The 13,233-nt window shown below is 56.3% G+C and overlaps 2 protein-coding genes across 2 annotated transcripts; one reads left to right on the top strand and one right to left on the bottom strand.

Moving 5' to 3' along the window:
• Positions 1–165: 165 nt before the first annotated feature.
• AP4B1 (adaptor related protein complex 4 subunit beta 1) lies at positions 166–6,717 on the bottom strand. The gene is made up of 10 exons (XM_039695829.1): positions 6,464–6,717; positions 5,947–6,171; positions 5,740–5,870; positions 5,368–5,515; positions 4,726–5,222; positions 3,999–4,082; positions 3,021–3,124; positions 2,673–2,880; positions 1,918–2,202; positions 166–1,488 (listed from the first exon to the last, which is right to left on the bottom strand). Exons 1-10 carry the CDS (start codon positions 6,574–6,576, stop codon positions 1,013–1,015), a joined length of 2,271 nt encoding a protein of 756 aa, XP_039551763.1. The 5' UTR covers positions 6,577–6,717; the 3' UTR covers positions 166–1,012.
• An 89-nt stretch (positions 6,718–6,806) lies between these two features.
• On the top strand, positions 6,807–13,082 carry DCLRE1B (DNA cross-link repair 1B). Its single transcript, XM_039695830.1, has 4 exons — positions 6,807–7,041; positions 7,159–7,303; positions 7,488–7,667; positions 7,753–13,082. Exons 1-4 carry the CDS (start codon positions 6,853–6,855, stop codon positions 8,592–8,594), a joined length of 1,356 nt encoding a protein of 451 aa, XP_039551764.1. The 5' UTR covers positions 6,807–6,852; the 3' UTR covers positions 8,595–13,082.
• The last annotated feature ends 151 nt before the right edge of the window (positions 13,083–13,233 follow it).

Genomic DNA, 13,233 nt, shown 5'->3' on the forward strand with positions numbered 1-13,233 from the left:
TGAGACTGAGATTAATTATTGCCCAATTGCTCCTTAAAGCTTTGCTGCAAGGAAGGTCAGAGAGAAATGCCCTGCTGGGCACAGAGCTGGGCTGCAGAGCTGCCCTGATCCACAGATCACTCCATCCACAGCCCCGAGGGTTGAAGGAACAAGAAACTCCAGAAATCAGCCAAGAATGATTCACACTTTTATTAGGAAAGGCAGAAGTCTGTGTAACAGTGACAGGGTTTCAGTGCAGTGCATGGAAGGCACAGTGCCATTTGAGGGTACAATCAAGTCAGAGAAACCAAAATGTACAAGAAATCGGGCAGAAGCAGGCTAAAAGAAGCTTGTGCTCCTCACAGAGTACCCTAAATCCCTGTTAGATCAATCTCACTGTGTACCTCACCCTCCATCAAGGAGCTGGGGGAGCTTCAGAGAGGGCAATTCTCACCTCAGTAGCACATTTCAATTAAAAACCCACACGGTTCCAGCCAGCAGGATGTCCCCTGCCTGCCCTCCTCTGGCACAGCAGAGCTCTGCTCACCCCCAGGCAAAGCCACTACTGAAATCAGACAGCAAATTGAAACAAATCTAAAGGGAGCCAAGAATAAAGATTCTCTGCTTGCTGCACTGTTCCGCTTCATGTGAGGTAAGTGGCAGAGTCCTGGTGCCTCTGGTGTTCAGTTTGTTTTTTTTCAAATTATTTATAATTCTCAGAACAAAACCTCTGCAAAACACACCCCTGGTTTCTGCTCAGCTCTGGTTCCAGCGGTGATGTTGGTGCCTCATGACACCCAGCAGGGATGCCACCAGTGCTGTGACTCACACAGAGTGACCCTGTCCTTTCCCCAGCCAGGGGGAGGGCAGCCCCTTCACCCTGCCCTGCTCCCCACACCACCCAGGCTTTCCAGGTAAGCTGGAAACTCTGCAGCTTAAAACTACCAAACCAGCCCTGGGTATGGCAAAAGGAGCCAGAAAAATCAGCTTTTGCTGTGCCCTGAGCATGCATCCTGCTGGGAGCAGGGACCAGTCAGGACTCCAGTCCAGCCACAGCCTCCAGGACTGTCCTCAAGGCTGACGTGAAGGATTGCAGTGCCTCTGGCTTTGCTTCATTTTGCTTCACCGAGACCTGCAGCTCTGAATGTGCTGCCTGGAGCAGGAGCTCTGTGAGGAAGAGGCAGCCTGAGCCATCCTGGGCACTCAGATAAGCTTTCCAGGGCTGGGCTCCAGCTCTGCTCATGGCGATGGTGTGGATGTGCACGACACGAAGGGCTGTCTGGAGGGTGTCTGCATGGACAGGCCCACACCAGGGCACAGAGAGCTGGCAGCTCGTGTCCAGGCTCAGCCAGGTCTTCTCAAACTCTTCTGCAGTCAGGGAAACATCAGGAATCAAGTTTAGGCTGCCTGCATCTGGATGAGCCTGGAGGAGTTCTTTATTCTCTTCAGACACTGGAGTGTCAGGATGAACCTCGAGGACCTCCTTATCCCCTCCAGAAACCAGGGATTCTGGAATGAAAGCACAAAGACTTCTGAGATGCAGCTCCCAGCTCCTCAGAGCCCATTTGATGGAGCAGAGGAAGGCTGCAGTCCCAGGGCCACCAGCAGCATTTCCTGGGCTAGTGAGTGACCAGCCCCACACTGCACACCAGATCCCCAAAGCACTCTGACCTTCTTCCCAACAAACCCACGGGAGAACATCCTGCCCAGAGCAGCTGTGGGTGCCCCTGGATCCCTGGCAGTGCCCAGGGCCAGGCTGGACAGGGCTGGCAGCACCTGGCACAGGGGAAGATCCCTGCCCGTGGCAGGGGGTGAAACGAGAGGAATTTCAAGGCTCCCTCCAAGCCAAACCACTCTGGGATTCTGCGTTCTGCTGAATGGAGAATGGCTGAATGGAGAAGGGGGAATGGCTCCCAGAGGAAGGTGAGGCAGGGTTACCTGTGTCTCTGCCCCTGGAGTCAGCCCCAGGGGAGCAGGAGCAGGAGGGTTCCACAGGCTGCTGAGCGGTGGCGAGCGCCCAGCGCTCTCTGCCATAAACTGTGGCCAGAGTGTTGAACTCCAGAGCCCAGGCATTGACAGGCTGCTTGCTCTGGTCCCCCAGGAGCCCCAGGGAGGGGTCGGACTTGGGGCTGCACAGGACCCTCTTCACTTCCTCCACGCCAGACTGCAGCAGGCGGTAGTAGAACAGCCCACGGTCCCGCACGGCCATGTCCTGCTCCTCCTCTGCAAGCACAGACAGCAATCCACAGAGAATCCCATCAGCCTCACTGCCCCACAGCACTCACACTAAATTATTAACACCTTTCAGGGATACAGTGCAAGCCTGATTGCAGGCAGACAGCCAAAGGACATGGGGGAATGGTTTTAAACTGACAGAAGGCAGGGTTAGATGGGATATTGGGAAGGAATCCTTCCCTGTGAGGGTGGGCAGGCCCTGGCACAGGGTGCCCAGAGCAGCTGGATCCCTGAAGGGTCAGCCTGGACAGGGAAGGTGTCCCTGCTCAGGACAGGGGGTGGAACTGGATGACTTTTAAGGTCCCTTCCACTCTGAAGCCATGACTCCACAATCAGCACGCCAGGGGCCAGGCAGCAGCCCAAGGCATGGAGCCACCTGGAACCAGCCTGGACGCTGACACAGCTTGAGGCCACAGCCCTGCCAGGTCCCTGGAGCCGTGGGGACACAGGGAACCCACCAATGCAGTAGTAGAGCAGCCTGCCCAGCGTGTCCTGGCACTCGGCGGGCCGCGCCAGGAAGAGCCGCAGCAGCGCCGTCAGCAGCTCCATCTTCACTGCTGCCAGCGACTCCGACCTCACACTCTCCACAAAGTCCTCCAAGACGTAGGGAGCGTTCGGGATCTTCTCCCCATGGGTGCCCAGGAGCCAGATCAGCGCTTGTTTGCCCTGAGGGAAGCACAGGAACACCAGCAAACAGCTGCTGTGTGCCGCGTTTGTTGGGAGAACAAATCTGAGCATTTCTGATTTTTGCCCCCAGTCCCAAGGCAAAGGGAAGATGGACAGTTGTTGTCCACCCTCCCCCTCACCTCGCTGTCCTGGATGGTGTCCTCACAGCCAGGCAGGGCCTGGCACACGGCATCTGTGCACTGGGGACACAGCCAGGCCAGGTCCCGGAAAGCACGGACCACAGCTGCAAGGAAAACGAGTTACCAGCATCCCCCAAGAGTCATAACAACCACCAGGGAAAAGAAAAAATCATTTCAAACCCCCCCACTCAAGGGGCTTTGCAGATCTCAGCCAGCCCTGCCTGAGACTGTGATTTGAGGCATCCTCCTTCCCAATCCCATGACACTGCATTTGTCAGAGCAAAGCTGCAGCAGGTCTAAAATAGAGCACTGAGACTTCACATTGTTCCTCTGCTGGAGAGCAGCCTCTCTCCTGGCCCCTGCCAGCCTTTAAAAAGCCTCTGACTCATGATGCTTCAGACACACGAGGTTAGAATGACAAATTAAAGCTGACCCCGATTCAAAATGAGGCTCATGAACTTTAGGTCAAAACTTGAAAGGTTTTGCTGCCCATTCAGACACAAAAACAGCTCCTGAGATGGAATTCAGCAGCTGAGTGCAAGTGTGTGGTTTTCAAATCTGAGAGCAAGACCAGTTAAAAGAGAACAGCAGGAACAGCAGCAACGTGAAGGTGGATCTGAGGGCAGAAGAGAAAAAAGGAAGCTTGGGCACAACTGAATCAGACTATTATGTGAGGAACAGAAATCACAGAGATCTAAAAGGTCTATTAATCATCTTGGCTCTCACACAGACAGTAAAATGTCTCTGCTGAGCCCCTCACTCCCTGAGTCAGCAGGTGGCAGCCAGAAAGAAGCACGAACACAGCTACAACCATCTTCCCCTTTCCCACAGAGGAGGAACACACCTCACACCCCTCAACCCACCTGGAAAACTTCCACTGAAGGTGCCAATTAAACTGAAAGCCAAGAACCTTTGAGTTTGGGATCAGGAGCTCCAGCAAAGGCACCTCCTGGGAGCATAAACCAGCAGCAAGGTTACCTGAGGTGATGTGCTCCTGCTGAAGCCCCAGAAGCTCTGTCAGGATCCCCACACACTGCTCCGTGTACGTCCTGGCAATATTGGCTGCAAGGATGCCAAAAAGACATAAAAATCAACCTTCTATCAGAGTGACACAGGAATCATGAACCCAGCTACCCATCACAAACTCTCTTTAAAGGAACAGTCTCCCTCCTTTCCTTTCTGACTATATTGCTGAAAGTGTGGCCAAATGAGCTTGTTCTCCACACCAGGCACCTGTTCTTTTTTATTTCTGAACTTTCTTTAAATGTAATACATTAAAAAAAAGCATTTTATCATCCCAAACTTTCTCCTTATGAACACTGTAATAATTCACCTATTTTTAAAGCTCACAAAACCAAAGCTATCACCTTAACTCTCAACTCAAAGGACAAGCAGGTATTAGAGCTCCTCCACCCCCAGCACAGCTTCACTGAATGCTGTAAGGCTCATTAACAAGCTGAAATGACACATTTTCTCTAGAGCATCTCCTCACAGCACAAGATTCAAGGACTTTCTGCACAACCTGAAGCAGCTCAACGCCAGGACTCCTGAAACAGAAACACCCTGGCACAAACCACTCCTGGGCAGGCTGGTGTCCGTGCTGCTGCAGCAGAGCAGTGATTGCTGCTTGCCCAGGCACCCCTCAGCAGAGAGCAGCCCCCCTGAAAGGTGCAGGGCTGCAGCCAAGCCGAGGCACAGCCCTCACCTATGGCAAAGATCGCTCCCTGCGCCAGCTCCGCCGACACGTCGGTGCAGTAACCCTGCAGCTCCTCCAGCACCTGCTGCACGTTCTCATCGTTCACCAGCTCACACAGCACCTCCATCTTCTGGCATTTGATGTAGTGGGGCTCCGAGTAGGAGCAGAAGAACTTTTTGTAGTGGCTGCTGAAGTGGCCGGGCAGGCTCCTGAGGATCTGGCGCACGTGGCAGAGCGCGGTGAAGCAGAGCTCGCGGCTCTCCGAGGTGCAGGCAGACAGCAGCGGGCCCTTCACCCGCCCCAGCACATCTGCCTGCACATCTGGGTACTCCCTGGCCAGCACCAGGAACAGCTTGGTGGCTGCCATCACGACGCTGGGGCTGCTGCTCTTGAGGTAGCTGTCGAGCAGGTTGAGGATGTCGAAGAGCTCGTCCTCGCTGCGGGGCTGGTAGCGCAGCAGGAAGGCGAGCACCTCGCTCTGCCCCCACTGGTCCAGGTCAGGCATCCTGCCAGGGGCACAGGGGGCACGGGTCAGGGGGGCAGGAGCACCTGTGCAGAGAAGGTTTTGTCCCCCAGGAACTGCCTCTCTGCATAGAAAACGTGAGAACGGGAGAAGCTTCCAGCACCACCTCAGTGCCAAAGAAAGCAAACCTGTTGAGGAGGTGATGGGCAATGGGTTTGTTGATGACAACACCTCCCTCCTTCTTCAAGATCTCTTCCAAGGCCCTCAGACAGTTGACGACCACGATGGGGTCCTGGTCCCGAAGCAAACTGTACAGCTCATTCACCAGAGCACCGTCTGCAAAGCACAGAGCTCCTGCCGTCGGCATCTGTTGGCACACCGCAGTTATCCCCGTCTTTCATTAATTACCCTCCTCTTTCCCTCTCCTTCTCCCCCGCAGCCACGACAACGCAGGGGCAGCACAGGGGCCCCAGGACACCCCTGGGGGCTGAATATGCATCACCAACACAGCACCTGCGTGTCCCCAGCCCCATCCAGCCCCACGGCCACCAGCCACTCACCCACTTCGCAGTCCCCCTGCAGCTTCACCATCTTGGCACAGCCCAGCACGGCCGCCCTGCGCACGTAGGACGCCTTGTCCCGCAGCCCGCTCACCAGCGGCTGCTGCAGGTACTCCTGGATGCCGGGCATCCTGCGGGAGGGCAGCCGGCCGTCAGCGGGGCACGGCGGCCGGGGGGGACACCCGCGGTGCCCGGGTCCCAGCGCACCTGAGGCCGCACATGGTGCGCAGGGCGAGCCCGCGCACGGCCGGGCTGGGGTGCGCGCAGTCCTTGCGCAGGGAGTTGACGGCGAGCAGCGCCAGCTGCGGCTGCCGCGGCGCCTGGGCGCGCACGTAGAACGACACCAGCTTCTTCTGCACCACGTCCGGCACCGCGCCCGCCTTCACCATCTCCGGGAACAGCCCCGACACGTCGGCGCCCTGCGCCATCAGCCTGCGCGGGGCGGGCACGGGGGTCAGCGCGGGCCGGGCACCGGGCACCGGCACCGGGCACCGCGCACCGGGCACAGGGCACCGCGCACAGGGCACTGCGCACCGCGAGGGCACCGCGCACCGGGCACCGGCACCGGGCACTGCGCACCGGCACCGGGCACCGCGCACCGCGCACAGGGCACAGGGCACCGCGCACAGGGCACTGCGCACCGCGCACAGGGCACCGGGCACCGGCACCGGACACCGCGCACCGGCACCGGGCACCGCGCCCCGCCCCGGCCCGCCCGGCGTACCGGATGACGCGCAGCACGGCGCCGCGGTACCGCGCCGGGTCCGCCTGCACGTGCGGGTTGGACAGCGCCCGCCGCAGCTCCCGCTGCGCCTCCTCGCCGCCCAGGTACGGCATGGCCCCGCGCCGGTACCGCTCCTAAGCGACGCTGCCGGTGCTGCTACGAGTCCCGGTCCAGATCCCGATCCCAGTGCCGTTCCCAGGTCCAGGTCCAGGTCCAGGTCCAGGATCCCGGTCCCGTTCCCAGATCCCGGTGCCGGTCCCGGTGCCGCTCCGCCGCCCCGCCCACGTCCGGCACACGTCACGCCGCCCCGCCCCGCGCCGCCCGCGCGTGCGCGGCGCTTCCCGCCAAAAGCGGCGTGAGGGGAGCGGGGTCCCGGGTGCCCGCCCGCCATGAGTGGGACGGTGCTGGCCGGGACCCCCATCGCCGTGGACTTCTGGAGCCTGCGGAAGGCGGCCGGCGCCCGCCTCTTCTTCCTGTCCCACATGCACTCGGATCACACGGTGGGGCTGTCCAGTACCTGGAGCCGCCCGCTGTACTGCTCCCCGCTCACCGCCCGCCTCCTGCACCACCGCCTGCAGGTAGGTGTGTCCCGCCCGCCTCTGCCCTCACTGCCTGGGCATCCTCACCTGTTGCATCCCCATGTGTCTGTCCCAGCCCTTGTCACCTGCCCTGCCCTCACGCCTCGGCCCCTGCAGGTGGCAAAGTGCTGGATCCGGCCGCTGGAGGTGGGGCAGAGCCATGTCGTGGGTGAGGTGACGGTGACGCTGATTGACTCCAACCACTGTCCTGGCTCCGTTATGTTCCTCTTTGAGGGCGCCTTCGGCACCATCCTCTACACAGGTACAGGGCAGGTTCCCTCAATCGCAGAGTGGGGTTGGAAGGGACTGCAGTGGGTCACCTTGCTCAGGCGGGGTTGTCCCAGAGCACATTGCACAGACTTGTGACCAGATGGTTCTGGAATGCCCTCCTTGAGGGGAACTCAGCACCCTGTGTGGGCCCTGCCCTGCCACCCCTGTCCTTGCAGGAGATTTCCGCTACACGAGCGCCATGCAGGGCGAGCCGGCGCTCAGGGGCCGCCACATCGACCGCCTGTACCTGGACAACACCCACTGCCACCCCGAGCGCGCCCTGCCCTCGCGGGCGCTGGCCACCCGCCAGGCTGCCCGCCTCATCCGCGCCCACCCGCAGCACCACGTGGTCATCGGTGAGTGCTGCCCTCCCTCCTGCCAGCACGGCCTCAGCTGGCCTTGCGTCCCCTGCCCCGTCCCTGAGCCGCTGCTCCCCGGCAGGTGTGTACACCCTGGGCAAGGAGGCGCTGCTGGTGGACCTGGCGCTGGAGTTCAGCACGTGGGTGGTGGTGAGCCCCTGGCGCCTGCAGCAGCTGCGGCTGCTGGAGCTGCCGGACGTGTTCACCGCCGAGGAGGGCGCGGGCTGGATCCGCGCCGTGGACGTCGCCGAGATCCGCTGGGACGCGCTGGTGGCCTGGAACGCGCGGCACCCCACCATCGCCATCATCCCCACGGGCAGGCCCGTGAAGGTCACCCACCCCAAGATCCACCTCGTCCCCTACTCGGACCACTCGTCCTTTGAGGAGCTGCGGGAGTTTGTGAAGTGGCTGAAGCCCTGCTCCGTCATTCCCATTGTGAAGGACGACATGTGCCAGGTTTACTTTCAGGAATACCTGAGCTCTGCTCCCCAGGTACTTCCTGACCTCAGAGTCTCAAAGACTGTGCCAGAGGCTGGACAGCAGCAAAGGCGAAGGAGGGGGCAGAAACCCACAAGTCTCTGGAAAAGAGCCCTGGGGAGTTCTGTGCCCCGAGGGGTTGTTTATGACTCCCCAGAGAAAAATACTGACAAACCTGAAGTGTTTACAGATGTTAAGGTTCCTCAGCACTACTGTGAGCCAGCTCTCTGCTCAGAAGAAGGGCACACTTGTCACAGGGGTGACAAGGAAGAGCTGAGTGAGGAACAGCTGGGAGCAGCAGGAGCAGCACTTGTTTTCAATGAGCACCATGCAACTGGACTTGCAGAGCAGTATTTACTCACTCCCTTACATGTCCTAAAGCAGTTTTCCTCACAGAAGTTTGATCAGCTGGTAGAAGACTTTCTTCAGAAGAAAGACACGCCCTGAAAAAATTGTGTGACATTGCTGGTGCAAGTGCAGCAGGTAGCAGTGTTTCATTCTCCTCCATGCTGGATTTCCCATTAGGAAAGAGGAGCTCAGCTCTGGGCCTCTACTTTCTTTACCTCTTTATAGAGGACAAAGAGGAAACTAGAGCCAGTTTGTACTTGAAAACTTACTTATTTCTTTATCTCTACGTCTGCTGTGTCCCCACACTATGCTGGGCACTGTGGTCCCACTGTCTGTGTGCCTTGTGTCCACCTTTGGCAGTGACTTGCCTGTCCCCTGTTAGAAAAGTCACTGAGAGGTTGATTCAAGCAGAGCTGCAGAGGGTGTGAGCTGTCTGCAGCTGAGTAATTAATGGCTGGAATGTGATTAAGGGAGCAAGGGGGGAATCTGAGAGCTTCAAAGATTCTCCTTTCTGTAAGTCTGTGATACCTCACTGATTATGAACAGTTAATTCCAAAGTGAACTACAAATCTTCTGTATTGAGGTGCTTTTTAAAAATGCTGCTTAAAGAACTCTAGGAAATGAAGTGCCTTGAAATCCAATAATCTGTTTTCTATCTGTTAATCTACTAATACTTCCAGCTTTTGCATCCAGCCAGCCTACTGCAGCTGGATGTTGTCCTGCTCTCCTGAAAGTGCCATCTCAGTGCTAATTGGTAGTGCTTTTTCAGGTTTGTGGCTAGGAAAAGTAGGAGTTTTGTCTGGGTTCTTGAGTTGTAGGCTTTTCAGAGTGGGTCACTAAATTCTCTGCAGTCTCTTGCACCTGTGAATTCTGTTTGAGTGCAAAGCACTCCTGGGAGCTGCCAGTGTTCTGCCTTCCCATTCTGCCTGCTCTTGTCCTGCAGTGGCAAATGGAATGAGAGATAATGAAACATCTGGTGGTGGTGGTAAGTGATTAGTCTGAGCAGCATTGTTTGCAAAGATTGTGAGTGAACAGCAGAACTAGCTCTGTTAGTTAGAGGCTGGGCATTTTCCCACTCTGGATCAGCTGCAGAGCCCTGGCCTGGCACAGCTGGGAGGTGTCTGTAGTGTGACAAACCCACAGCAGCTGACCATGCAAACAGCACAGCCAGCATTTCAAACTGGCCCCTCACATGGTCACGGGGCAGCTGGAGTGGAAATGGTCACTGGACAGTGTCCTGGAGCAACAAACCAGTTTGTTCCTCAGCTCTCTTGATCCTCCTTTTGGTACTGTCTCGGCCAAGTGTTTCAGAGTTTTCTGAACACAGTGTCCTACAGGGCCTTTCTAAGTGGCAGTAGATGGGCTGAATTCCCTGAATTGAGACAGAAAAGGAAGTTGGCTCTTGGAGGAGAGCCAGGCTTTGTGAAAAGCAGAGGTGCCCCTGGATGCAGGAGTCACAAACAGGGCTGTCTGGAGCAGTGAGAGTGCTGACAGCCAGAGTGGGGATGTTTGGAAAGCTGTTTGTTTGGCAAGCAGGAATCCTGACTCCCAGCCCTGTGCTTTCCCAGGCATGGCAGCCTCTATCCCTGTTACATAAGGAGTGCCTGTCCCTGGCTCTGCCTGCCAGCTGCCACGGGGACACTGGAAGTGACACAACTGTGCCCTGTGAACTGCACACAGGGCAGCTTGAGCCTCCTCCTGTGGGCCCTGTGTCCTGCTGCTTGGAGTTTTCTGGCTGGATTATTTCCTAATCCAACTCCACTGCACAGCTCCATCAGGTGGGTGTGAGTGGAGACACCTGCACGTTTTGTAACATGGAAATGACAGTGCTGTGCTTGTAGTGTGCTGGCTGCTGCTGCCTGGGAGATGCAGGCTGTTATTTAAATATTATTGAAATTCAAGTGACTCATTTGACAGGCAGGGGAGTGAAGCACTGCCAGAACTCCCAAATTCCAGGTCCTGCTTTGAACAGCCCCTGCACTGCTGGGAGGAATGCTCACCTTCTGAGTCACTGCTCCACTTGGGCATGTTGCAAATGACCTGGGAGATCTGATGTTCTGTGGCATCCAGCCTTTCCTCTTTCATTCTTATCATCTATTTATTAAAGTCAATGAGGTGGAGAACCTCCTGGTCAGCCTCTGGGCAAAAAGGAGTTGTAAATGGTAATTCTTTACAGGGGTAAATCTGGGCTTTAATCATGCACAAACAAGTGAACATTGCAGGTTTCAGAGTCTGGGGATCTGCATCCCATTTCTGTGTGCTCAGTTAAAGCTGCAGAATAAAATGCTGGCTTCACTTCCTAGAGCTGAAAAGGTAATTCCTGCCACTTGAGGAGGGAATTATCCATCATGCCGAGTCAAGGAAACCTAAAATCTCTGTGGCTTTAAAAGGCAATAGAAGCAGGAGAGACTTGACCAACAGTTTGTTGGAGATCTTTGCCTCAGCACAGCAGGTGCACAAGGCATTTTTGTGCCAAACATTTCTTCCCTGTTAGGTGTTTAAATATTACTTTTGTGTGCTATCCTAAAATGCTGGAAGATAAAATGTGGCCTTGTGGGGAAAATTGGAATTGCTGACTGTTGGGGCTGCTGGGCATCCTTCAGCTTCCCCTGAAGATGGGTTTAGTATGAACCTGGCAGCGCTTGGGTTAATGGTTGCATTCTGTCATCTAAATTAATTTTCAACCTAAAAGATTTCATGAAGTCTCCTGGCAGTAAGTACTTGGCTCTTTCAGGCCTTGTTGTCCCTCACACTTGTCTCCCTGCTCTCCCTGTTCTCCTGGCTCCCAGGGGAGCAGCTGGAGTGTCATGGAGCAGGCTCTGAGCCTGCTGCTCCCAGCTCACCTGCCCTGCTGCCCACAGGTGTGCTTTGCTCAAAGCTGTGCCAAGGAGAAGCTGCAGCTCAGGGGACCTCAGGGCTGCATGCTTGGAGCCTTCAGTTATCCTGGCAGGGAACAGAACGTGCTCTGAGCAAAGTCCTCCCAAACCTACACACACAGAGCATGCTCCAGCTGCTTATCTCTGCTCCACAGTTGGGAACCAAGCCCCAGTGGGGAGAAACAGCTCAGCCAAGGCCTTGCAGAGGAACAAGGAACAAGCTGAGTTCCCTTTGGCAAGTTTTCAGTGCTGTTTTACCAAGCTGTGATCAAATTCTGGCCTGGTGTGAGGGCAGGTTCTGGAGCAGAGCTGCCTGGGCAGGGTCAATCACTGCACTGTGAACAGCTCAGTTGGCTCTAGCTTTTCTAAACAGCAGGAAAGCAGGAGTGCCCTGTTGATGCTGTGGAGAGGGGAAAATTGCTCTCTAGGTTGTTGTTGAGAGGCTGAGGTGAAACTTGCCTTGCTCCTGTGCTCCACAGAGACAAGTGTGTAATGTCACCTGGCAGGGAACACCCCAGAGCGCTGCTGGCTTGGGTTTCTGACTCTGCTTCCCCAATTCCAGGCCAAAAGCACTCCCAACAACTTCTCCCTTCCCTGCTGCAGAGCTGTTCTGTTCCTGCAGCACAGGGGCTTCTTTCCTAGATTAAAAAAAAACCTGCAATGGTGAAAGCTTTCCTTCACGAGAAAATGAGTTTACATAATTACCTGTACGTTGTGTTGTCACTTTGGACTTACTCCAAAGCCTAAGAATCTTAGTGCTTTTTTCTGAAAAGGTACTAGAACATGTTGAAAAGGCTGAGTCCCTTTGATAATCATGTGAGGTGCTGCCTTCAGGTGAGCTTCAGTGGATGTTCTGTGTGTCTGTGATTCCTTCTGCTGAATTTGGGATGTTTTGCCACAGCCACTGCCTTGCTGAAGTTTTTCTGGCCGTGGCTTTGCCCTTGGCCCAACCCCAGCCTGAGGCACAAGCAGCCAGGGGTTGTGCAATAAAACCTTTGGGACAGACCTTGACCAGGAGCCTCAGGCTGGCACTTCCTGAGCAGATCCTGGGCAAGGTGAGGATCATGTTCCCTGGGAGCCTGCAGAGAGCCCTGCCAAGGACTGAGTCCTCCCTGGCTCAGGGTACACAGCTCCTGGACAGTGTTTTGCTGGAGGGGTTCACACTTGTGCTGCTGCTCCTGTAAACAATAGGCTGTGAGAGTTTCTGAGGTTTCCACAGAGTCACAGAATGGGTTAGGTTCCTGCTGTGGGCAGGGACAACTTCCACTACACCAAATTCCACCAAGCTCTGCCCAGCCTGGGCCGCTTCAGGAATGGGGCAGCCACGGCTTCTCTGAATCTGTGCCAAGGCCTTACCACCCTCTGAATAAAGAGTTTTTTCCCAATATCTAATATAAACCTATTCTCAGCCTGAATTTTGGTAAGACTATGTGTAATGTTTATTTTTAAATGCTGTCAACTTTTGCAAGAAAGCCAATAAACATTTCTGTAACAACGGCTTTGGAAAAAGCTGGATTGAAACGCTGTGGAGTTCTTGAGTGGGTGATGGTGACCTGCCTGGCCTGAATCCCTCCTTGGCAGCGCTGAGCCGGCCCCAGCTGCCGTGCCCGCAGGGTCAGTGCAGAGCACGGGCCACGGGCTTGTGTCCGATGGGGCTGGAGTGTCTCCCGTCAGGGACACCCGCTCAGGGCCTGTCCCGCTCGCTTCCCGGCTCTGTCCCGCTCGGTTCCCCGGTCCCGTTGGGTTCCTCGCTCCCGGCCCCGCCCCGCTGGGTCCCGGCCCGGTTCCGTTGGGTTCCCGAGCCCGGTCCCGCTCCTCTTCCCCAGTCCCGCTCGGTCCCGGCCCCGCCCCGCTGCTCCCGG

The sequence above is a fragment of the Passer montanus genome, unplaced genomic scaffold (assembly GCF_014805655.1).
Source record: "Passer montanus isolate IOZ18808 unplaced genomic scaffold, ASM1480565v1 scaffold93, whole genome shotgun sequence".
NCBI lineage: Eukaryota > Metazoa > Chordata > Aves > Passeriformes > Passeridae > Passer > Passer montanus.